The 24,568-nt window shown below is 42.5% G+C and overlaps 2 protein-coding genes across 5 annotated transcripts in view; one reads left to right on the top strand and one right to left on the bottom strand.

The window, feature by feature from the left end:
• The window catches only part of IPP (intracisternal A particle-promoted polypeptide), a 523,673-nt gene that overhangs the window by 107,447 nt on the left and 391,658 nt on the right, over positions 1-24,568 (top strand). The gene's annotated exons all lie outside the window — the stretch shown is intronic.
• The window catches only part of BEST4 (bestrophin 4), a 42,221-nt gene that overhangs the window by 4,293 nt on the left and 13,360 nt on the right, over positions 1-24,568 (bottom strand). Inside the window, exons 2-7 of one of the 4 annotated variants that reach the window (XM_060231730.1) lie at positions 8,818-9,002; positions 7,167-7,261; positions 3,392-3,625; positions 2,067-2,221; positions 1,371-1,448; positions 495-647 (exon numbers count right to left, since the gene is read on the bottom strand). In XM_060231730.1, the coding sequence (XP_060087713.1) occupies positions 495-647; positions 1,371-1,448; positions 2,067-2,221; positions 3,392-3,625; positions 7,167-7,261; positions 8,818-8,969 (867 nt within the window). In that variant the 5' untranslated portion in view covers positions 8,970-9,002. The remainder of the gene's footprint in view (positions 1-494; positions 648-1,370; positions 1,449-2,066; positions 2,222-3,391; positions 3,626-7,166; positions 7,262-8,817; positions 9,003-24,568) is intronic. The other 3 variants (XM_060231731.1, XM_060231732.1, XM_060231733.1) reach the window with 3 other exon arrangements.

Genomic DNA, 24,568 nt, shown 5'->3' with positions numbered 1-24,568 from the left:
TCCCTATTTGTAAATTGCCACCAGATTCCTAAGAGTCCCTGATCTAGCTTTTTAAATATAGGGAATATAAATGGCTTTTAGCCATGATGCCTAAATGCTATCTGCCATCTTCAAGGGAGCAGTATGCCACTGAATAATCTGGGGACAACAGAGGGGAAGACTTGCTTTCAGAACCTATTTGTGCTCTTCCCAAAAGTAGTGGACCCTTGTGAAAAACAAAATGCTTGACTAAATGGATCTTTGGTGTGATCTGGCAAACTTCTTACAAATGACTTTTGGCAAAATCACTCAGCTATCTAACTTCATTCCCAGAGAATAACATACATCTTGCCTGCTTTGGTTCTATAAATGGAAATCAAGATCTCTAACAGACCAGTTAATTGGTAAAACCTTTGGTTTGGACAGCTTCTGCTCAGATTCATGTTACTTCCCTGGGCAAGCCACTCTCAAGACTATAAAAGACCAAAGCATGGGGTGGAGGGAAGCATTCTCACCTTCAGCCAGCCAGCATAAAAGAAGAACTGCAGGAGGGTGGGTAAGGGAACATACATATCTAGATCTCCATCTTTATCTGAGTCCAGAGGCTGTAGGAACTGGCGCCCAACCACACAAAAGGCAAAAAAAGAGTAGACAGCAATGGTGACTACCTACAGAAGAGATTCCATTAGTGTCATTTGGATATTTGGTGTTACTAATGTCACACAGGGGCATATTCAGTATCTGATTAAACACTGCATATGTTCTGGCAGTGTACTAAATGCCTGATCATCTGCAAAGCAATGAGAACAAAGTTGCTGATTTATTTCTTAATTTGTGAGCTTGGCTTGCCATTTATTTAGCAGCTGTAACAGTAGATACGTATTTGTGTTTAGTCCCTACTGCAATAGAACTGACCATGTGCAAGGGAAACGGCTGCAGAAGGGAAGAGCCAGCAAGTCTCCAGCAGCAGCAAGCAAAATGGATGCATGATGGGAGAGGAAAGTGATGTGTCAAGTGGCACAGGCTCAATTATTCTGTTTTCAGGACACAAACAGAAAGGTTATGTGGACATTTGACTGATCAAACAGGAAAGGTGATGCTGGGATTAAAAAAGGATGCTTCAGGCTTAAGGTAGATCAAGATATTCAAACTCCATCGCTTCTGAGTAACAGGCATTTTCTCCCTTTACTACAGAAAAATTAAGATGTCTCAGGAGGCTTGTGTGGAGGAGGGAATATCTTTTGTGCAGGTGAACTTTTAGAATTTGAGTTGTTTGATTTTTGCAGATATGAAAAACCCTTCATCTGTTCTTGTTGGTGCAATTGTTTCCAAGATATGAACATCTGAGCATCTGTTTTCCAACTGGGGGGTGGGGAATGCTTGTTACTGACCTGCGTGTACACCAGTGGGATGCTGATCCAGTCATAGTGAAAAAGCATGCTGCATTTGGAGCGGTAGAGATTCAGCTCCTGAACAGAGAAGGGTTTTTTTTTTCTTAGTTCGGCATTGAGAGAGCTGACAGGTTTCCTCTTGCTAGCTAGCTGCTGACTTGGTATATTCTTCACTTGAGTGAAATCTCAAGGCCTCTCCCCTTCCCCCGTCAATATAGTTAAAACTGATTTTCAGCTGAGAGAATAATAGATCAATTACTGCTACCTCAGGCAGTCCCTGTACTACCCTTTTGTGTCATAGAAGTAATACCTAGCAGTGAAGGCCACAGTGAGGAGACAGTAAGCAAAAGACCCTGACTAATATTGCTTTAAAAAAAATTAAAACCTTTATTAGCTGTCTTTCTACCTTGTGGAACTCAAGACAGCTTACAATGTAAATAACATGATTATTTTAAAACACCTAAAAGACCACAATTTAAAATATCAGGGCTGCCAATAACAAAACTAGATTAGTCAAATACAGTGCTAAATAAAATTTCTCTTTCATTAATAAGGACTGGCTATTTTGCTACAGGTATCTGTACATCCTTGAAACATTCAAATCAAACTGAGCTAAGGAGAAAAATCACGCCAGGTGCTGTGCAGCAAAGAACAAGTTGGGCTGCCAAGGGGCAACCTCCTGTTTCCACAGCTTACATCCATGAGCAGGCGGAGTGCCACATCATCCCGGATCCGCCCATCCCGTCGTGCCTGGGCTGCCAGATTGGTGAACCACACACAAGGGATCCAGTATTTGTTGAAGTCTGAATGGAGGCTCTCAAACTTCTTGCGCTCATCTTGTGTCATGAAACCTGTGTAAAAAGCAAGAGCAATCTGAACTAGTGACCCTGCTCTTCCTTGGCACTGGGAAGAGCATCAATGACCAGCCTGTTCTGGTTGTGAAGAAGGCCCTCAGATGATAAAGGCTTTTAGTAAGTCTGTCACAAAAACACATGCTGAGCCCCACAGGAGAATTTATGGGCAATTTGGAGCTGGGAATTAGTTAAGTACCCATTCTCCCTTACTGCTCTGCCCTAAATTCTCCTCTTCCAAAGTGGCCTTGATTTCGTTTTTTAAAAAGAAAAGTTGTGAGGTATGGTTTATGACTAATCCCTGGCAGCCTTGTTCATTGTTAGTGTAATAGAAAGTTGATCCATTTATTCATGTGTTGAAAATTAGCCTCATATGCCATTTAGTAGTTCAGTAATAAGCTGTAGGACTGATTTTATTGCTGATGCAAATATGTTGTATGGAAATTTGAACTTTGCTGATACACATAACACAGATAGCGAAATGTCAGTTTAAAACTGATCTCTACAAAATCAGTGAATACTTTCCTTCAGCGGAATATTACAGTCTAAAAAATTCCAGGAGTCAAGTTGCACCCTTAAGACCAACCAATTTTTATTTAGAACGTAAGCTTTCGTGTGCTCTTAAGCACACTTCATCAGACGAGGAATCCAGCACAGTGAGCAAAGCCATACATAGCTGAGAGGAGCCATACATAGCTATGTATGGCTTTGCTCACTGCTGGATTCCTCTTCTGATGAAGTGTGCTTAAGAGCACACGAAAGCTTACGTTCTAAATAAAAATTGGTTGGTCTTAAAGGTGCAACATGACTCCTGCTTTGTTCAACTGCTTCAGACCAACACAGCCGCCCGCTTGGATCTAAAAAATTCCAATCATCAGTCCCTAATCCCAGGCCTGCCTTCAAAGGACGCAACATCCTACCATTTTGTTGAGGATTTTTCAGCTTGAGGATTTAACAGATTATGTTGCAGAATTCTCCCTGGTGTCCCAAGACCAGTGTTCAGGTTTAGGTGCTTCTGGAACAGTGACATTTATGGAGCTGTTGGTGAAAAGTCTGATTCATTACATAGTGCTGCTATCTAAATTCAAAGCCTTCACAATGTTTAGTCATATTGGGGCCTCACTACCTCCCCAACCCACTTCTCCTTTTGCAGGTTTAAGATGCAGTTACCAGCATCTACTAGGTGATCCATTGTAGGGAACCTCTTAAGCACCCTGGTGCTGACTGAGCGCAGGATGAGTACAGATGACAGGTTTGCATAGCGGATGAGCGTGCGCCGCAAAATGCGGCCTTTGTCATCCTTGCCATGAACATTGCTAGAGATGACGCACATCAGCTGGTCCGGCAGTGGAATGCTGGTGTATTGAGCCCACCAGCGGTTCACAATCAGTGTTACATAGAAACCTGCCAGAAAAAAAAGAGCCTTATATTATTTACAGTACAGCAATGCAGCTTTTTGAAGTATGAATCATGGACTGTCTAGCCTAAGTGAGACAATTGCTGCCACCGGAGCATATCATTCCTTATACACTACGGAGTGGAACATTTAAATTATTCCTGATTATCAACAGCATCAATAAAAACCTCAAAAACAACTAATCAGAAAGTAGTCAGCTTTGGAGATGGTTCATTCAGCCCTCAAAGCCTTGGCCAATTTTCGCTTGGGATAGGGCGGAATATAAATGAACCAAATAAATAAGGCTAGTCAATGAGCAAGCTATTTGAGGAGGCCTGGGGGCAAATCTCTCTTCCATGTGAAGAATTGCAGATTTATACCCCGCCCTTCTCTCTGAATCAGAGACTCAGAGTGGCTTACAATCTTCTATATCTTTTCCCCCCACAACAGACACCCTGTGAGGTGGGTGGGGCTGAAAGGGCTCTCACAGCAGCTGCCCTTTCAAGGACAACCTCTGCCAAAGCTATGGTTAACCCAAGGCCATTCCAGCAGGTGCAAGTGGAGAAGTGGGGAATCAAACCGGTTCTCCCCAGATAAGAGTCCATGCATTTAACCACTACACCAAACTGGCTCTCTGATCTTATTTATTTTGAATTTTTATATTGTGCCTTTCCACAATGCCAAAGGAGGCTTACAAAATTAAACACATTAATTAGAATACATCAAATTTACATTGCAACATTGTCAACAACCAGCTGCTGGAGATTTCTGCTAAGGTAAGCTTTGCATCTTTTGCATACAGAAGGTTTCTATGTTTTCTTCTGTATCTGGCAGGCTGTCCAAAAGTGTAGGCACAAGACTGCATAGGCTGCAGCTGAACAAACATCCTAAATGGAGGGGTCCATAAGAAGTTAGGTGCCTGGTGACTAGGGTAGCCAGGTCTGTGTTGGAAAATACCAGGAGATTTTGGGGCTGGATCTGGAAGAGGGTGGGGTTTGGGGAGGGGACTGAGCATGGCACAATACCATAGAGTCCATCCTTCAAGGCAGCCATTTTTTCTCCAGGGGAGCTTGTCTCTGGCAGCTGGAGATCAGTTGTAAAAGTGGGAGATCTCCAGGCCCAACCTGGAGGCTGGCGACCCTACATGACCTTAGTGCACAGAACTATCTCCTGCAGAGTTGGGCACACAAGCAGTACCAAATTAACAATTAGGCCAAGTAGGCACTGGCCTATAGGCCCCCACACCTTTAGGGGCCCTGGGCTGGCTCCCCTCCCCCCACCTCGGTTTTCCCCCTGCTTGCAGCCCTCCCAGCCTGCACACCAGCCAGCAACTGAGCGGCTCTATGCCTGACTTGCCTGGCGTGGTGTCTGCTGGTGTAGTTGCCAAGTTGGCCTCTCCCCCGCAGCTTTGTCAAAGCGGCTTTTGAGAAGGTGCCTGCAGGCTGCCGCAGGGTCTGCCGGCGGCAGGGCAGGTGCTCCAACTCTGAGATAATTTGTGAGAGTGAGATTTGACTGCCTAGGGGCATCCACAGGGTTTAAGCTGGCACTGCACACAAGAAAGTCAGTTCCAGAGCAGTCTGTGGATAAGCTCACATGCATACAAGTTTCTGTGTAGCAAGGAGTGGAAGCTCTCTGGCCTCTAAGAGGAATCCCTTGTTTTTGGTTTATTCTGTCTAGAAAGAGCAGAAAGAAACCAATACCAGGTAACTTGACAGTGTAGGTCAGAGAACTGTATTTTTTTACTTTGTCTAGATTTTTTGGAGCACATGTGGGAAGGGTGGGATATGAGAATTAACGGGAATAGCTTGTGAACCCATCAGTTTGGATGTGTTTCACTTAGGGTTGCCAGCCTCCAGATGTGGCCTGGGGATCTCCCGCTGCTTTGAAGGGTGGACTATATGGCATTCTACCATGCTGAGGCCAGACCCCACACTCACCTGAATCCACCCCCAAAGTCTCCAGGTATTTTCCAACACAGACCTGGCAACCTCAGTGTTTCTACCATGTCATTCTGTCCTCATTGCATTGGCAATGGCAAGCAGATTCAGGATGCATTTTTGCTTCCCTAGCTGTATATCATTTAGACATGCCTCCTTTGCCAAATTATCTCTTCTCTCTTTTTTAATTACCTGTCCCCTGCCCAGTACTTCCCCTTTTTCCCCCCAGGCTACAACATGACTTACAATATCCCTGTGTTATCATACTTTCCACATTATGCCTCTCTCTTGTTAATCAGGGCCAGCTCCCAGTAGGCCAAACTACGACTGTTTTACAGTTGTATAATATCCTAATTGTACATATTGTACAATTTGAAAATTTTATTAAGGGTCTATTTGGGCCTATAACTGTTTTTAAACTAATATGTAATAAACATGAGCATTTTATATAATTTGCAATATTTATGTTGTATAAATTTTCACATTGGGCCCACTAATTTGCATCAGTTTAACCATTCTGGTTTTTAATTGGGTTCTCTTCTCATACGCATGAACGCACATTAAACTGCCTTATACAGAATCAGACTATTGGTCAAGGTTAGTACTATCAACTATGGGTGCCAATCACAAGTTGGGGTTAGGGGATCCCATGGTTTGGAGGCACTTCCCCTGCTTCAGAGTTATCAGAAAGGGGGGGGTGGATTTGAATGTCTGCTGGGCACTCCATTATACCCTATGGAGACTGGACCCCATATGGTATAATGGAGAATTGATCTGGGGCTCCGGGAGGGCTGTTTTTTGAGGTAGAGGCATCAAATTTTCAGCATAACATCGGATGCCTCTCCTCTACCCCCCCCCCAAGTTTAAAAAAGATTGGACCAGGGGGTCCAAGTCTATGAGTCCCAAAAGAAGGTGCCCCCATCCTCCATTATTTCCAATGAAGGGAAGACATTTTAAAGGAGCACAGTCCCTTTAAATGTGATGGCCAGAACTCCCTTTCAAGTTCAGTCATGCTTGTCACAACCTTGCTCCTGGCTCCACCCCCAAAGTCTCCAGATATTTTCTCAGTCAGACCTGGCAACCCTCAAGTGTCTACACAGATTGGCAGCAGCTCTCTAGAGCCTCAGGTCTTTCACATCACCTGCTACCAGATCTTTTTTTTTTTTAGCCAGAGATGGCAGAGATTGAATTTCTGGATGCCAAGCAGATGTTCTTCCACCAAACCAAGGCTCCTCCCCAATGAGGAGAGACATTTGGGACAGAGGAAGTGTTTTGGAAAGACAGGTTCTATGATTCTGTTCTCTCATTTTGAAGAGGAGTGTTAAGGGTATCTTAGAGCAGGACATGTCAGCAACGACTATTCCTATTATCGAAAAGAAACCTAAAATCCTATATCAATATATTTTTCCCAGCAGATTTTTCATGGGATCCAAGCCAGGATGTGCCACTAAGAGTGGAGTTTTAAGCCTTGTTTACAAGTAAAGTGGGGTTCTGAAAAATGTAGGCCATTTGCTCCAGCCATTACAAAAATGCCCAAGCAAGAAGCTGTAGGCAGGGAGCAGGCAGGGAGGGAAGTGTGTCTATAAAGTGTGAGTGCATAGCTGTGCCATACCTAGGACAAAAGACAGGGGAATTAGATCAGTGGAGCGGTTGCAGTACTGGGCCACTTTTGAGAAGAGATGCTTCTGTTTCTCATTCAGAAAGTGCCTAGGATAGGAGACAGGCAGAGTCATGAGAATGTAAGAGCCTTGCTGGATCAGATGAGTGGTCCATCTAGCCCAGCATCCCATTTCACACCATGGGTAACCAGTTAACCTGGAGGGACAATAAACATGGCATAGAGGTCCAGGCCTGACGTTGCTTCCCAGCACTGGTATCCAGAGGATTTTAATGAACAACAATTAATTTAAATTCCTTGTTTTCCCAAGCAGTCCATTAAAAGCATACTGTAAAGGACCTCTAATAGCATTATGAGCCAATCTGTAGCCTTCAACCATGCTGGTAAACCAAGAATTACAACAACTTTGAAATCCAAGACAGCAGAAGTGTGGTTGCGCTGTGTGTGTAATGTATAGGTTGAAGTGTTGGTCTAGGACCATGAATTCATAGCCACTATCTCTCAGTGTAGACAACCTCTCAAAATTGCAATGAGGATGCAGTAAAGGGAGCAGAACTTCGTATGTTGCTCTCAGCTTTTTGAAGGGCAGATGGTATTAAAATGTAATTAGGATACAGAAGAAGATCACAAAAACCTCTCCTTCCCTTTGCAGTATAGGTGTCTCTCAGTAATCTAGTCAGCCTACACCATGACACTTGGTTGTCCGGATCCTTCATGGGTCTCTTATAGTTGAAAATAACAATGCCAAACACCTGGAAAGGGAGACATTGGTTGGGGATTCTAATACTGGGGTATCTGGAAAGAATGATTGGCCATCTATTTGGAATAATTTTTTCCAGGTATGCTCCAAAACTAGACACAAGTCCAGCTGGAGGAACAGCCCAAGGAGGGAATGGAGATGGAATAAAACAAATGTGCAATAAGCAAATATGGGGGACAAGCCTTGCTGTGTCCTAATGTGGATTCTGTGATTTACAAAAGAATATATGCTGCCTGTGAGATTGGCATGGCTCTGGGCAGTGACAGAAACCCTACATAACACAGGATGATAATGGAGGGGCTGGTAGTGGAAATGACTTTATGCTGTAAGGGTCATTAGGTGGCAAGCAAGAAAAGAGATCAATTTAAATATGAATTGCACTTATTCAAAGTAGAACTAGCATTCATGCAAGACTCAAAACAAGCCCCCCCCCCCCCATAACAAAATGTGCTTCAATGTGTTTAGAATTTTTGGGTAAGAAAAGGTTAATTTGGCAGTCTGAAAAAACTATGCAGATTAAGCAAATTTGCCAATATCTACTTGATTGACATATTTTATTGTACTTCTACTGTGGGGAGGGATAAGAAGCTATGCGGAGCCCTGTTGCTCCTATCTCAAACCCTTGGAATCTATACTGAACTTTTGCCATCATTTGGAGTTCTTTTTTAAAAAAGAAAGAGCTGAAATGTTAGCTTGCAAAAATTGTGTCTAGTACCAAATTCTGTAGAGTTAAAACACTTAAGCAGAATCACAGATTTGATGACTCTGTGCTTATAAGTGAGCCTGCTATTGGAGACAGGCTTAGAGCCCAAGGTGCAAAGTTCAGAGTTATGGGTTCCTGGGTTGGCATCCAACTGGTAATTTATGAGGGGGTTGCCAGCTCACCTGTAGGTGACACTCAGGGTTGCATACAGCAAGACGAAGACAAGGAACTCCTTGTAAAGCAGTTTATAGATGCTCCCTTTCCAACGGAAAAGCAGCTTGGAGAAACCCCCAAAGCGAGCATTGGCTACTTTCAGGGTATATGAGACTGTCATGACTGCCTTGTCTGCATGCCATGCAGGCACCAGCTATAACAGAAAGAGAGAGAGAAGAGAGAATGTTTAGGGAGGGAAAGATCATGCCCCCCATTTTCTCCTGAATGCCTGTGTGTGGAATGCTGAATGACAATCATAGTGTTCTTAGGTGCCATCTTTCAATTGTATAGCGTGCCATCATTGTTTTATCTCTCTACTCATTTAGCAGCTGTATTATATTCTGGATTAATATCCCAAAATTAATTACCCCCAGATTTGATTGCATAGAGCCTATTTCTATACTGTGCCAAGTCTATGTACATCATCGAGGGTGGGAGACAGCTTGCATATCAAGTTCTGGGCTTGTTTGTGACTTCATAAATGGCCCCACTTTCAACATCAGAGACCATCTTAGGAGCTGATAAATTCTAAAACCATATAAAAGTCCCTTTGTCCAAAAACATAAGGCACCACAATGATGGCAAGACTGGATTTGAGGGTATGGTATTTACTCTTTGCTATATGGCTGTGTAGAAAAATAATTGCCATGCAATCATCTGCCACTGAGCAAGGAATTTTACCTTAAGGATAGTCAGGGCAAATATACATGGTATACCAGGAAAGGCCATGTGGTTCTTCATGCAGCCCTGTATCTACATTTCATACCCATTTTTCAGAGACAGGGATCTGGGAAAGCATCCTTTTTCTTTTATTGAAAAACCTTTCATAGGCCTCACAGAGCAACCACAAATTGTACCTACTGATTATCCACCACCCAAATATCCATCCAATGCTTTCAAATCTCCAGCTCTTCCACTTTTATACCCATCAGTCCACTGCTGACTCAGGAACAAGTCTCTGTGGACAAGAGCTCTTCTGCTTTGGTGATCCAAATTATTAGCTGTTCTCCTACTCTTGCCGGTCACAGAAGAGCATCCTGTTCCCATGACATCATATAAGAAAATGGAGCCCACCACACCACATGTAGCTTTCTTTGTACCCTTTCCTGAGGGTGTCAATACGCAAGCAACTTGCATGTTTGCATTATGTCTCTTTCCTGCAGAAATTCTATGTGATACTGTATGACACAATTGCTCCTAAACAGCAATGAAAGGCCATATGTTTACTACCACCAAAAAGAATTATTGCCTTGAGTGGCCTCCCTTGGTTTATTGGTAAATATGTTACGCATATAAATGTACATACTTCCTAGTTTGTAACTGAGATGTCATTGAGGCTCAGTTATTCCATATGAAATTGATTCCAAGCTTTAACAGAACCTGACGAAATCATTCTAGTGGAAAGAAAACTATTTTTGCTCATGCCAGGAGGCACAAACAGAAGTAAGCTCCTGAGAGAGCCAGGAGCTTTCCAGCTCCCCCTTACACTACCATTTACAGCCATAAATCCCTGCTATATAGCAATGGAGCTCCCAAGAGTACAAGTCCCAGACGGACAGCAATTACTGTAGATAGCATGAGGCAGAGAGTTGAAGGAGTATTGAATTGCGAGCAGTCAATAATTGTGAGAAAGCTCATTTGGAGAATGAAGGTCCCATGTTTGCCCCAGTGCTAGGGCTGTAATATTTCTTTTCTAGTTGGACTGATGTGCCTTCAGTTTATTATGTATTCTGGTAAATATCTTTACATTTCTGCCCATTATGCTGTTGATACATACACCAGAAGCCTGCCAGAAGAGAAAGCAGCATCTCTAATTAATGCTGCTTTAATGAAGAGAAGCTGAAATAAGTTCTTACCTGTCCTGGGACTGGGCTCTGTAGTGACTGTTCCACTATGGCGAGAGGGCAGAAAAACTGTTACCCACTTCCTTTAAACATCTTGCCCATTGTTTATCAGTCATACTGTTCATAATGATGGATTGGAGGCTGTTAAGAGCCAGAGAACAGGGAACTTGGCCTTCAGCACTTGCAGGTACAGCTACTTTCAGCTGCCTTCCCACCTCAACCATTGAGACAGAATTTTATTGGCCAGACCAAAATTGTATTATCTAAATTAATTTTTAAAGCTAGGGGAGAAAAACAGCTGAGTGGTTCCCACCATAATTTTACATGTGAGTCTTATCACACCCAAATGTTGTTCACTCGCTTCTGCTTGTCACCAGTTCCTCCCACCTGACCTCCCACTCTTTCCTTCTTTCCCTGGACTCAGCACATTTACATTTTTGCTTCTTGACTCGACATTCACGTTCCATAACTATGCAAAAAGCGAGAAACAATACTGGAATTTGCCAGCTGAGAAATTATCTAGAGACTCCTCTCACAAAGCTGAGAAAACAGTGTACCAGTAAACAGTTCTTATTTACAGTTTTCCTGAGAGATGCCTTTAATCAGTCATTCTACACAGAGTGCATACCTTAGCATGCCAGTGTGTACACATTGACCCCTGTCCTAGATGCAACAGAACACTCATAGATACGTAGGACTCTCCTTAGAGCTTTCACTAATCCTTTTTTGGATTAACCTGTATCAAATAGCATGACATCAAAAGCAGAGAGCAGGAGTGAGAAATACCTGCAACCAAGAACAACTGTTCTAATGTCTCAAGCAAATGAACCAAACCACAAGCTATCTGAGAAAAGCATAAACCTCCCAGGTTATGAGTTAGGGTTGCCAGGTCCAACTGAGGAAATATCTGGGGACTTTGGGGGTGGAGCCAGAAGCAAGTTTGTGACAACCACAATTGAACTCTGAAGGAAATTATGGCCATCACATTTAAAGGAACCAAGCTTCTTTTAAAAGCCTTCCCTTCATTGGAAATAATGGAGATGGGGCACCTTCTTTTGGAGTTCATAGAATTGGACCCCCTGGTCCAATCTTTTTGAAACTTGGGGGGGGGGGGGGGTTAAAGAGAGAGGCATCAGATGCTTTGCTGAAAATTTGATGCCTCTACCTCAAAAAACAGCTCTCCCAGAGCCCCAGAAACCCACAGATCAATTTTCTATTATACCCTATGGGGTCCAGTCTCCACAGGGTATAATGGAGAGCCCAGTAAACATTCAACCCCCCCTTTCTGATAACCCTGAAGCGGGAGGGGGGGTTGAATGTCTGCTGGGCACTCCATTATACCCTATGGAGACTGTAAACCAGGGGATCCCCTGACCCCAACTGGGGATTGGCAAACCTTTTATGAGACTACATGGCCCTAAACAAAATGATTAACTTGAGCAGATGGTGCCATTATATCTACCAATTACATTTTTATCCAACCCTTCTTCCAAAGATCTCAGAGTAGTGTAAATCGTTCTCTCTTCCACCACTATAAAATCCAAAGCCCTCCTCCACTTTGTTATGAGTGACTGGATGTATGTGACTCAACAACACCTCAGCTGCAGAACTCTTTCCTTCCTTCTATGATAGAGCACATGTTTTGCATTCAAAAGGTCCCAAATCCAATCAGCAGTTAAGAGGCCCCAAGTAGTAGAACTGGAAAAGACCCAGTTGCCTGAGATCCTGTAGTGCTGCAGCTATTCAAAACCAGCAATGCTGAACTCGATGAAACCAGGAGACTGTCTCAGCATGTGGCAGCTTCATCTGAGCCTTCCCCCATCTCTTTCTTTCATACCTGGTATTTTTGCATTTCCTTTCCCTTGGCTTAACCCATCTATTTCCTCCCCTTCTAACAATTACCCATATGAGCCCCTAGACAATTTTTAAAATCAGATTTACAAGGAAGTGCCCACTTCACTATTCCCATTTGTCTTATTCAAATGAAAAACTGAACACATGAAGTTGCCTTATATCCAATCAGAGTGTTATTCCATCAGACTCTCCAGGGTCTCAGGCTGAGGTCTTTCACATCACCAGGATGATCATCTACTGCCAGATCTTTTAACCAGGGATGCCAGGGATTGAACCTGGGACCTTCTGCATGCCAAGCAGATGCTCTGCTATTTAAACTAGCCACCTAACTGCCAAGCCTGTCCCTTCCCAGCTGATGTTAGATCAAGAGAAGTCCTACATATCTCTTCATCCCAACCCAAATATCTTCACCCAGAAAAACAAACTGAAAAAGATGAGGAAATGGGTTGCAGTGAAAACACCAGCAAAGCATATAGGGTCATGGATGCACAGTTTAGTTATGGTAGTTACTGGTGCTTCCAGCTGTTCCAGTAGAATGGACAGAACATTTTCTCTGTGTGAATTCGCCTGAAAAACCTGACTGGATTTTACACAGATAATGCATTTATGGCTCTATGGCCTCATAAAGATAAGTATAATTTATCACATAGGCTTGGTTTGCAATGGTTATTACTACTTGTAAATCTATCAATTTTAAAAAGTTTTCACCCTTGCCTACTGTTTCTGACTGTAAGAAGGGTCCTTGTACTTCACACAAGATGACCAAAACCTTTGTAATATTTATTATAGGAAGAATTCTGTTGGTCTGAAACTAATTTTAAGTTGCCCCCATTACCAGTGCAAATACTCCTGTTTTTGTCATCTATTTTTCATGCTTCAGATTTACAGCCAGCTACTTAATGACTGCTATGGAGTGATACCTAGAGTTAACAACCTCCAGGTGGTGGCTTGGGATCTCCTGGGATTACAACTGATCTCCAGGTGACAGAGATCAGTTCACCTGGAGCAAATGGCTGCTTTGGAAGGTAAGCTCTATGCATGGCATTATGCCACACTGGAGTGCCTTCCCTCCCCAAGCCCCAGCCTCCTCAGGCTCCACACCCCCCCCCCACTCCAGGTATTCCTAACTCAGAGCTGGCAACCTTAGACACCTTCTGTATTAATAGTGAGCAGAAAAGTGTTTGCTCAGTTCCTTTTCCCAGTCAGCTTCAGGGAAGGAGCAAAATAAGAGGAAGAATTGGGAGAGAGCTGTTCAAAGTACACCCCCAGTAGCCTGGAACGGACAAGATTAAAGAAGTTTTGGTAGAAGGATTTATGTTTATTTTTATGGCAAGGTTTTATTGCAAATGTTTCTTATTATTGTATTTATTAAGGACTGGCTTTGTAGCATACATTTCTTTTCATTCATAAAGTCTGTAAAATAACAAAACTGGATCTGATTTGTGCTGGTGTTGCTTTAAGGCAACAGGAAAACTTTCTTATATGTGTTGGTTTTATCCAGGGCTTTTTTTTTTTGCAGAAAAAGCCCAGCAAGAATCATTTGCATATTAGCCCTTCTGAGGGATGAATCTGCTTCTCTGTAGGCACAGTCATTCCACATAGTGAGGATTAAAGAGGGCAGTAGATGGAGCATGGCACTTCGAAAACTAGGACTAACCTTTTTCTTTTGATTCAAAATGTTTTCAAAATTCGAAATATTAGCCCTTCTGAGGGATGAATCTGCTTCTCTGTAGGCACAGTCATTCCACATAGTGAGGATTAAAGAGGGCAGTAGATGGAGCATGGCACTTCGAAAAAGGACTAACCTTTTTCTTTTGATTCAAAATGTTTTCAAAATTCGAAAACTTCAGCCCTAGGACTAACTTTTTTCTTTTGATTCAAAATGTTTTCAAAATTATTTATTTCTGAATCCCACAGAAGTCTTCCCAAATGTGCAGATTTGTTTGTAGGTGACTCAGTTTTACAGTTTTCATTATCGAAAGGGGAGGGCAGCCACATTACTGTGAGAAGTGGTGACCCCTCAGATTACTGGATTCCAATCTATCCTGTTTCCCAACATGGCCATGCAGCACTACCTCCCTCCTTCCTTCCTTCCTTCCTTCCTTCCTTCCTTCCTTCCTTCCTTCCTTCCTTCCTTCCTTCCTTCCTTCCTTCCTTCCTTCCTTCCTTCCTTCCTTCCTTCCTTCCTTCCTTCCTTCCATTTTATTATACATACAAAACCAAACACATGTAACAGTAATATAGTCTATTTCCTCCCCTGATAATAGCAAATGTCATTATTTATCTATCAGACAGACTACAACTAAACCCCCCCCCCCCCCCAAGGTCTGGGTATTTCTTAGGAACTGAGGAATTCTGGCAGGTGATTCGATTCATATACCCCAAAAATGTATACCATGTCTCTATAAACATATCTTTTCTATTAGGATTCTCAACTTGTATTATTCTGAATCATCAAGTCCCAGACTTTATAATACCACTGTGCCAAAGTTGGTATATTCTTAGTATTCCATCATTGTGCCAATAGTAAGAGATGGGTTAATAAATCCTTCCTAGACTGTGGGATGTTTAAATTTGGCCACAAATTTAGTAAAATAGACTCAGATATATTTGGAATTAGAATTCCTGTTATGTCTTTAATGTTTTTGATATTCCCCCCCCCCCCCAACAGGCATTCACTACTTTACAACCTCACCAGCAGAGGAGAAATGTACCAGATTTCTTCCAACATTCAGGACTAGCCGTTAGTTTATTTTTATCTAGTTTATGTGGCGTTAGATACCACCTTAGTGATTAACTTAACAACAAATGGTTGTGGATCTAGATTTAAGCAAAAGAGTGCTCCAAATTGAATCCCAATGTTGTTCAATTAATTGTGTCTGGCATTCTTTTTGCCGTTGGTCTTGAATGGAAGTAGATTGTGACCATTAATTTTGGCACAATAATTTATAATTGGGATTATGCCTTTTATATTTAGATTACTGTTTTTAATAAAGCTTTCAAAGAATTTAATGGATGATTTTTAAGTATACATGGTAGCACAGTAACTAACACACTATACAGCTGGTAATATTGATACCACAGGATAGATATTTGATACTTCTTCTCCAATTGAGTTTTCATATCTAATTTATCATTGGTACAGATATCAGTCAACCCATAGATGTTGTTTCCTCCAAACTGGAAAGGCTTCTAAAGGGCATCCCAGCTCAAACTAGATTTGTCCCAGAAAAGCCATAACTGGAACAGAAGGTGGAGTTAAAAATTTCTTAAATTTATCCCAAAGATTTAAGGGGTGTTTTAAGAAAGGGCTATAATAGATTTTCCATTTCTTTTCTTGTTTAGTACACCATAAACTTTAATGTAGATGAGCCTGCCATAGACCATTGCGATATTTTCTTTGAATAGCTCCATTACATTCTTTAGCCTGCATTCTATCATCACACACAAAACAATATTGCATCTGTTCACATGAACACATGAAGCTGCTTTATGCTGAATCAGACTATAGGTCAATCAAGGTCAGTATTGTCTACTCAGACGGGCAGTGGCTCTCTGGTGTCTTGGGTAGAATAATCTTTCACATCACCTACTTTTTCACTGAATTGAACCTGGGACCTTTGAGCCACAGCTCCTCCCAGTTTATTCTGCTCCCTTTCTATATTACAATTAACACCCATCCTCCTGAAAGCCAGTGTGGTATACTGGTTAGAGCAGCGGTGTTGAACTCATCCATTATGAGGACCAGATCTGACATAAATGAGACCTTGTTGGGCCAGGCCATGTGTGTCATAAAATGTAATGCCAGGTAGCAGAGATATAAACTTTATAAAGGACACAAACACAATTAAAGATTTTTAAAAAAAAAAACCCTTAAAATAAAATATGCTTAAAAGTTAGCACTCTTGCAAAATGTTGATTATTTAACCATCTCTGATAACTGATACCTCTTGCTCTGAATTATTGCATCAAAATCTGGAGACAATGTCTGTGCTGTAGCAATCTTGAGTATGCTGTTCAGTTGTGTATCTGTAAATTGCAAACCTGCTTTTGGTTTATTGACATTCATTACAGAAATCACATGGTCAATGCTTTGAGTCTAGGACCTAGGGCAAAACATTAAATGGCTGGCCATTGTGAGCTTTTGTATATAAGTTGTTTCATGTATTGGTCAGCCAATGGAAAATATAGAGGCCTTGCTCTGTGGCTCTTGTGTAATTGACCAAGCATGGCAAAGCAAGCTGTGAGGCAGAAGGAAGCAAGAGAGGGAAAAGGAAGCAGATGACAGTAAGTTGCTCACAGGCCCGATAGAAGCCCTCTGGGGCCCTGATCTGGCCCTAGGTCAGCATCTTTGACACCCCTGGGTTAGAGTGTCTGACTAGAATCTGGGAGACCCAGGTATGAATCCCTAGTCTCCCATGGAAGCTTGCTGGGTGATCTTGGACCCATCACATACTCTCAGCCTAATCTACCTCACAGGGCTGTTGTGAGGATACAATGGAGGAGAGGAGAACATAAGCAGCTTTGGGTCCCAAGTGGAGAGGCAGACAGGGTACAAATGATGCATTCCACTTTAAATATTCCATCCCCATGTTCTGCACTCTGACTCCCATATATCAACAAAACACAGTTTGCAAAGATGTAGGATAATTGGCATATCAGAAGTTTCAGTCCAAATGTACAGTGGAACAGAATCCCAAAGAAAACTGTGCAGAATTTTAAAACAATATCCGGCTCAACTCTGTTCCCACAGAACCTATTTCCTTCACAACAGGGTTTGCTCTTGAGGCTGGCTTTTCCAGAAAGTTAGGCCAGAAGTAGTTCACTTCTTCAGAAAGCACCAATTTTCATGCCTCCAAGTTCTGTGTGTCACTCAAAGAAATTAGCTTCAGTTCAGAAATGTGCATACATGGTTTAATTTTTCACATTGGATACAAAAATATCTAATAATAAAATCAAATTCATCTTGAGTTCAAAAACATTATTCAAACACTTACAGCAAACCTCTGACAAATTACCCATTTTCCATTCAGCAAACAAAACCTCTTTTGCCACCCTGGGGCAATGCAGTGCTAAGAACACTCAGTGTTACCTCAGTGGAACAGGCTTCCTTGGGAGGTGGTGGGCTCTCCTTCTTTGGAGGTTTGCAAATAGACGCTAGATGGCTACCTGACAGCAATGCTGCTTCTGTGAATTTAGGCAGATCAAGGGAAGGAGGGTAGGAAAGGTTGCATCAGTGCCTAGTTCTCATGTCCCCTTCTTTCATGCCCAGAGAAATGATGTTTGCCATTTGGTGTAGTGGTTAAGTGGTTAAGTTTTATCTGGGAGAACCAGGTTTGATTCCCCACTCCTCCGCTTGAAAAAAAAGCAGGGAGTGAGTATGCTAAATTTCTCAACTCAAATGAACTTACCTACTCTTCTAATCTCATTTTACTCTGCACAAATGTTTTGACCCAAAGTTCAGTCATACAGTAGAAGGGACCAAAAGGCCATCTCCAACCAGGATAATCCATTACTTGCCACCCACAGATCAAACTGCACACAGCAAAGGAATCCATTTAGCTTAACGTTTACTAAATGAAGACATGTTAGAAGTTTTTTTTTAAAGATGGCAAAAGAACTGCACATATCAGAATTACTGCAACATGAGGTAAAACTACCCTGCCTGACTATAATGGACTTTACACCTCATTATCACTTTAAATGTATCTCCAAAGTTGTTAATACAATGGTTGCCAAGTAATGCCTTTGCTCTCACCCTACAAGGGATCTGTGAATGTTGCTTGGTGTCAGAAAGATGCAAGAAAAACTACTGGCCTTTGTAATTTCAGTGGAGAGACATTTGTTTTTTGTGATCACATAAAACAGGGTGCAACCAGCCATGAAATGCATTAATGTACAGTATATCTATTTAGCTGCAGTACTAAAGAGCCCCATGGTAAAGTTGCAGTACTGCAGTCGGAGCCCTCTGCTCACGACCTGAGTTCGATTCCAGCGAAAGCTGGTTTCAGGTAGCTGGCTCAAGGTTGACTCAGCCTTCCATCCTTCTGAGGTCGGTAAAATGAGGACCCAGCTTGCTGGGGGGAAGTGTATGACTGGGGAGGCAATGGCAAACCACCCTGTAAAAAGTCTGCTGTGAAAACGTTGTGAAAGCAACGTCACCCCAGAGTTGGAAACGACTGGTGCTTGCACAGGGGACCTTTCCTTTTCCAGTTCTGGATGGCATACATCCAAGAGTTCTGAAAGAAAAAGTTGAACTTGTGGATCTTATGACAAAAATATGTCATCTTTCATTGAAATCTGCCTCCATTCCTGAGGACTGGAAGGTAGCAAATGTCACCCCCATCTTTAAAAAGGGTTCCAGAGGAGATCCAGGAAATTACAGGCCAGTCAGTCTGACTTCAATACCGGGAAAGTTGGTAGAAACCATTATCAAGGACAGAATGAGTAGGCACATTGATGAACACGGGTTATTGAGGAATACTCAGCATGGGTTCTCTAAGGGAAGATCACTAACCTGTTACAGTTCTTTGAGATGGTGAACAGACATGTGGACAAAGGAGACCCAATAGATGTTGTTTACCTTAACTTCCAGAAAGCTTTTGATAAAGTTCCTCATCAAAGTCTCCTTAGAAAGCTCGAGAGTCATGGAGTAAAAGGACAGGTCCTCTTGTGGATCAAAAACTGGCTAATTAATAGGAAGCAGAGAGTGAGTATAAATGGGCAGTCTTCGCAGTGGAGGACGGTAAGCAGTGGGGTGCCGCAGGGCTCCGTACTGGGTCCCATGCTCTTTAACTTGTTCATAAATGATTTGGAGTTGGGAGTGAGCAGTGAAGTGGCCAGGTTTGCAGATGACACTAAATTGCTCAGGGTGGTGAGAACCAGAGAGGATTGTGAGGCACTCCAAAGGGATCTGTTGAGGCTGGGTGAATGGGCGTCAATGTGACAGATGAGGTTCAATGTGGCCAAGTGCAAAGTAATGCACATTGGGGCCAAGAATCCCAGCTACAAATACAAGTTGATGGGTTGTGAACTGGCAGAGACTGACCAAGAGAGAGATTTTGGGGTCGTGGTAGATAACTCACTGAAAATGTCAGGACAGTGTGCGATTGCAATAAAAAAGGCCAACGCCATGCTGGGAATTATTAGGAAGGGAATTGAAAACAAATCAGCCAGTATCATAATGCCCCTGTATAAATTGATGGTGCGGTCTCATTTGGAATACTGTGTGCAATTCTGGTCACCGCACCTCAAAAAGGATATTATAGCATTGGAAAAAGTGCAGAAAAGGGCAACAAGAATGATTAAAGGGTTGGAACACTTTCCCTATAAAGAAAGGTTAAACCCTTGGGGCTCTTTAGCTTGGAGAAACAAAGACTGCGGGGTGACATGATAGAGGTTTACAAGATAATGCATGGGATGGAGAAAGTAGAGAAAGAAGTACTTTTCTCCCTTTCTCACAATACAAGAACTTGTGGGCATTGAATGAAATTGCTGAGCAGTCAGGTTAAAATGGATAAAAGGAAGTACTTCTTCACCCAAAGGGTGATTAACATGTGGAATTCACTGCCACAGGTGGTGGCGGCTACAAGCATAGACAGCTTCAAAAGGGGGTTAGATAAAAATATGGAGCAGAGGTCCATCAGTGGCTACTAGCCACAGTGTGTGTGTGTGTGTGTATATATATATATACATATATATTTATATATATGTATATATATATATATATATAAATTTTTTTTGGCCACTGTGTGACACAGAGTGTTGGACTGGATGAGCCATTGGCCTGATCCAACATGGCTTCTCTTATGTTCATTTAGCTGCTGGCACTGAGACAAGGATGTCAGAAAGAAAATGGCCTTAAATTCACAGACTGAAACATCTGTTTTGTGATATCCATCCTGAAGAAGACTTATGGAGAGCTTGCACACTGTTTTGTGTCATTTTGGTTCATTATGAGTTGGCTTTGGATTTGGGGGATGACCAATGTGTACTCTCCCCTCCACTAGATGTCGCACATCTCCTTCCACAAGGAATCAGAAGAAAAGGCATTATGAACTCTAAATATCTGGAAGAAACTCCTAGAGAGCAAACTGCAGCCAAGATTTCTGCTTAGCAGCAAAGAGGAGAGGAGACACCAGGCCACTTAGTCTCTGGGAATTTGGGAGACAGCTTTGGACAAAGCCATGTAGGGAGATACAGAACAGCATGCCAAATCTCTTGCTCAAAAAAAAAAAGGGTTTTTTTAAGTGCCTAAAGTTTTTTAAAAGAATACGCAGCGTCTTGTTCCAATTTATGACCTCTTTCATATTCATACACAGCTGGCAAGCTTCAATTCCTTCCCACCACATTCCATGCCTGTTTTTGTCCTAGGAGGAAGAACCATGAGAAATCTTGACTTCTGCTTAAAAATGCAAAGTTAGTGAAGTGAATCTCAAAGAGGTACCAAATCTCAAAAGGAGCCAATTTTATTACAACATCCCAAGGGCTAGAAAAAGAATTGCAGATCATTTACAGTGCAACCCTATGCATAGTTATTCCTTTTATGCACATTGATTTCAACAGAAGGAGGTAACTCTATTTAGGATTGCACTGTCAGTGATCCTTCATCCTCCCATCCTCATACTGGTGCTGGTGCAGATTCTTCCATGAACTAATACAGATTGACTTCTGTTTGATAATGACAGATGTCATGTTTCAATGAGCTAGAAACCAGAAAGCAGAGAAACAAAGCTATAATTTATACAAGAAATTTCATTTGGAAAGTGCATAATTTGGGGGGCTGGGGGGCTTGTTTATATAACTAACTGGATAAATTATACTCTGATGTCCATTTAAACCATTTTGCTCCAGCTAAAGTGGCAGCCTCAACAAAGGTCAACATTTTCATACTCCATATGATCTGAGTCCTCCAGTTCAATCCCTGGAACCAGTTTATAATAGTCCACCGAATGGTTCATATAGAGCTTCTCCCAATCTGTTGAATCCTTCAGAACATCTGTCACACTAACTGTCTCAGCTTCAGGCTCACTAGCCAGGCAGCCCTCCTCTGCAATGCTCAGTTTTTTGGATCCCAGTATCTCTTGGTCAAGGCTTCTCTCCTTGGTCTGTGCCAAGTAATCATCAGAAGCCCCCAGTTTGATTTCCACCTCTTCATAGAGGTCCCTGCTACTTCCTAGCAGTGCAGTTGATGGTTTCAGCAGGACTTGGTTCCTCAAGAAGATGTTCTTCTCACTCTCAGCAGCAGCTCCAGTAGGTAGCTCACATGGGATGTAGCAACGATGTTCCCCCAACTTTTTGGCACCATTGCTCTCCCCTGTGGCCAGCCGACATTCTTTCCCACCACGGAGATCATAGCTAGTCTCCTTCTGTTTGCAAAAGCACCAGGCGATCAGGGCCAGGATAGCCACCAAAGGCAGACAGATAAAGAGAGCTGTTAGTTTATAAGTTTGGCACAGCTCCTGTTTAGGAATGGTTTTGATGTTCAGGCCACTGTAATGCTTGGGGGTGTTGCAAACCACCTCACTATAAAATGGTGCAGACAGATACCTTTCCAGGTCGCAAAGGAAAGTACAAGTGCAGTCCCAGCTGTTGTTGGAGAGGCCTAGTGTCAGAAGAGAGGGCTTGAAAATCTCTGAGGAAAGAGAAGATAAGTTATTGAAGTCAAGGTGGATCTCCTGAATTTGATTGGAAGCTTTGAGGAATGATTCAGGCAGCTCCTGGAGTTGGTTGCTCTTTAACTCAATGACGCGCAACCTGGGTGCATTTCTTAGGAAAGTGCCTGGGAGCCACCTTAGTTGGTTATGGTCCAAGTAGAGAATCTCCAGTGTGGAAGAATCATCACTTGCATTGAAAATGTCAGATATGCTACAGTTTGATAGATAGAGCTCCCTCAAGCCTGCAACTCCATCAAAGATGCTCCAATCTAAGGAGCCAATTTTATTTCCAGTGAAATTCAAACAACATATCTCAAGAGCCAATGCAGCCTGAAATTCCTGGAAATCAGTAGTTGTTCTACAGTAGCAGGTGCCTTCCAGAGTACCTAACGCAACCTCTGTGCCTAGCAGGATCCCACCGAAGAGTATGACTGTCCATCTCTTGTGATCTAAAGCAAGGAGAATACAAGCATCAGTGATCTGAAGCACAACTTATAAAAAAGCAACAAGTAGGTGAACAACAGTGAATATTTAGGGCCTCTATTTACAATTTCCTTGGAATTTGAATTACTTAGTACCCTTGTTGGCAATGTATGTCCAACTAGTGGCTTGAATTCAATGGACTGTTTCAGCTGGCATAAGGATTTCCACAAGTGGAGCATCTGCCTTGCATGAATGAAGGTCCTGGGTTCAATTCCCAGCACCCCCAGTTTAAAAAGTAGTAGATGATAGGAAGTCTTCTACCTGAGACCCTGTAGAGCTGCTGCCAGTCAGAACAGACAATACTGACCTTTATAGAGCAGAGGTCTGACTGACTCAGTATAAGACAGCTTGATGTTCATGAGTGTCTGTTTTTAAAGCACTGCATAAATGATATTACTACCACTACCCCAACTTATGAAGAATTCAGACTAAACTTCTTGCAGCTGTCAGGAAGAATTTCGGAAACTTACCTGGCTCAGAAAATCTTCCTCTGATAGGACAGAATTAGCTGCCACCCACTGCCACTTGCACTGGAAGGCGCCTTTTGTGTGTCGGTTACCTGGACACCCTCATATGCTGATAGGGTTTCTGGAGCAACCAAACCTAGTACAAACAAACATGCCAAAGAAGCTACACTCCTCTGCAAACAGTGAGCAGTTCCATCTTTTTTGTGAGCACAACTGAGGGAAGGAATCCTGCTCTCCTTCAGATAGCCTTTCTCATCTCTCTCTGAAATGAGCAACACTTTTTTGGGGGGGATTTGGGGCTGCAGTAGGAAGGGAAAGGTGACAAAGGAATAAAGTTGTGTTCTGTCTGACTGAGGGCCTCTACACATTGTCAAAGCACCATGGGATAAACCCACAGGAAAGGAGTTTCCATGACACCACAGTAACATAAAAGACATCCAGCATACTATTAAGCACACGGTTCTCAGGGCACACTTTAAAAGGATAGTTCGACATGCAAAAGGCAGCCCATCACTCCTACTTTGATTTTACTCAAGTATGGCTTTACTGAGCAAGGACTTTGCAAATGGTCCATAGTTCAGGGGAAACTGCCATTTTGAGTATGATGATTCCACTCAGTTTTTAAAGCATCTTATAGTCCAGTACTATGCATGTTTACTCAGAAGTGAGTCCCAAGCAATATTCCCTCTATGCTGTAGAGTCTTATGAGCAAAGATTCCACTTTGTAAATTACTGGCATTAAAGTTGTGAGCTACTGCATACATTGATTTGCTCTGCAGCCATTTTTCCTGAGCTAAGATAAAAATATGTGAGCCAGGTAATTCACACTACCTCAGCTTAGAGGGAACACTGGTCCCAAAATATGGCAGCATTTTCTAACATAGTATGGCAGCATTTTCTAAGGGAGAGAGTAGAGTTGCCAGCGGAGACAGCCTCTCTATTGTGCAGCACCTGTTGATGATGTGTAGTATTGATTCAAATAATGCTTCTCAAGCTTTTAATACCTAACAGAGAGCTGACATGGTTTGATTAGAGTGGTTAGAGTGTCAGACAGAGCTGGAGAATCCCAGGTTCAAATCCCCACACCATATCCTTCCAGCTCTCCAAAAAAAGTACAAGTGCAGTCCTGTAACCTCAGGCCAGTCACGCCTTCTCTGTCTACCCTACCTCATGGGGTTGTTGCAAGAAAAAAAATGGAGTGAGGAGAGAACTTTATGTGTCATCACATAAATTCTTTTGAGGAAGGTTGTTTAAAAATGGCTTTGCCTGTAGCTCTTCACCTGGGGCACAAAGCCAGGACCCAGGCACTATATACAACAAGGGAAAGAAGATCACTCTATAACCATCACCACCACCAGATGGAGGGAAGGAGAGAGAGAGGGAGAGAGAGCTATATCAACTACATACTGGAAACCA

This window comes from Heteronotia binoei, chromosome 2 (assembly GCF_032191835.1).
Source record: "Heteronotia binoei isolate CCM8104 ecotype False Entrance Well chromosome 2, APGP_CSIRO_Hbin_v1, whole genome shotgun sequence".
Taxonomy (NCBI): Eukaryota; Metazoa; Chordata; class Lepidosauria; order Squamata; family Gekkonidae; genus Heteronotia; species Heteronotia binoei.
The sequence above is the reverse complement of the archived record's forward strand: the minus strand, read 5'-3'. Positions and strand labels throughout refer to the sequence as shown.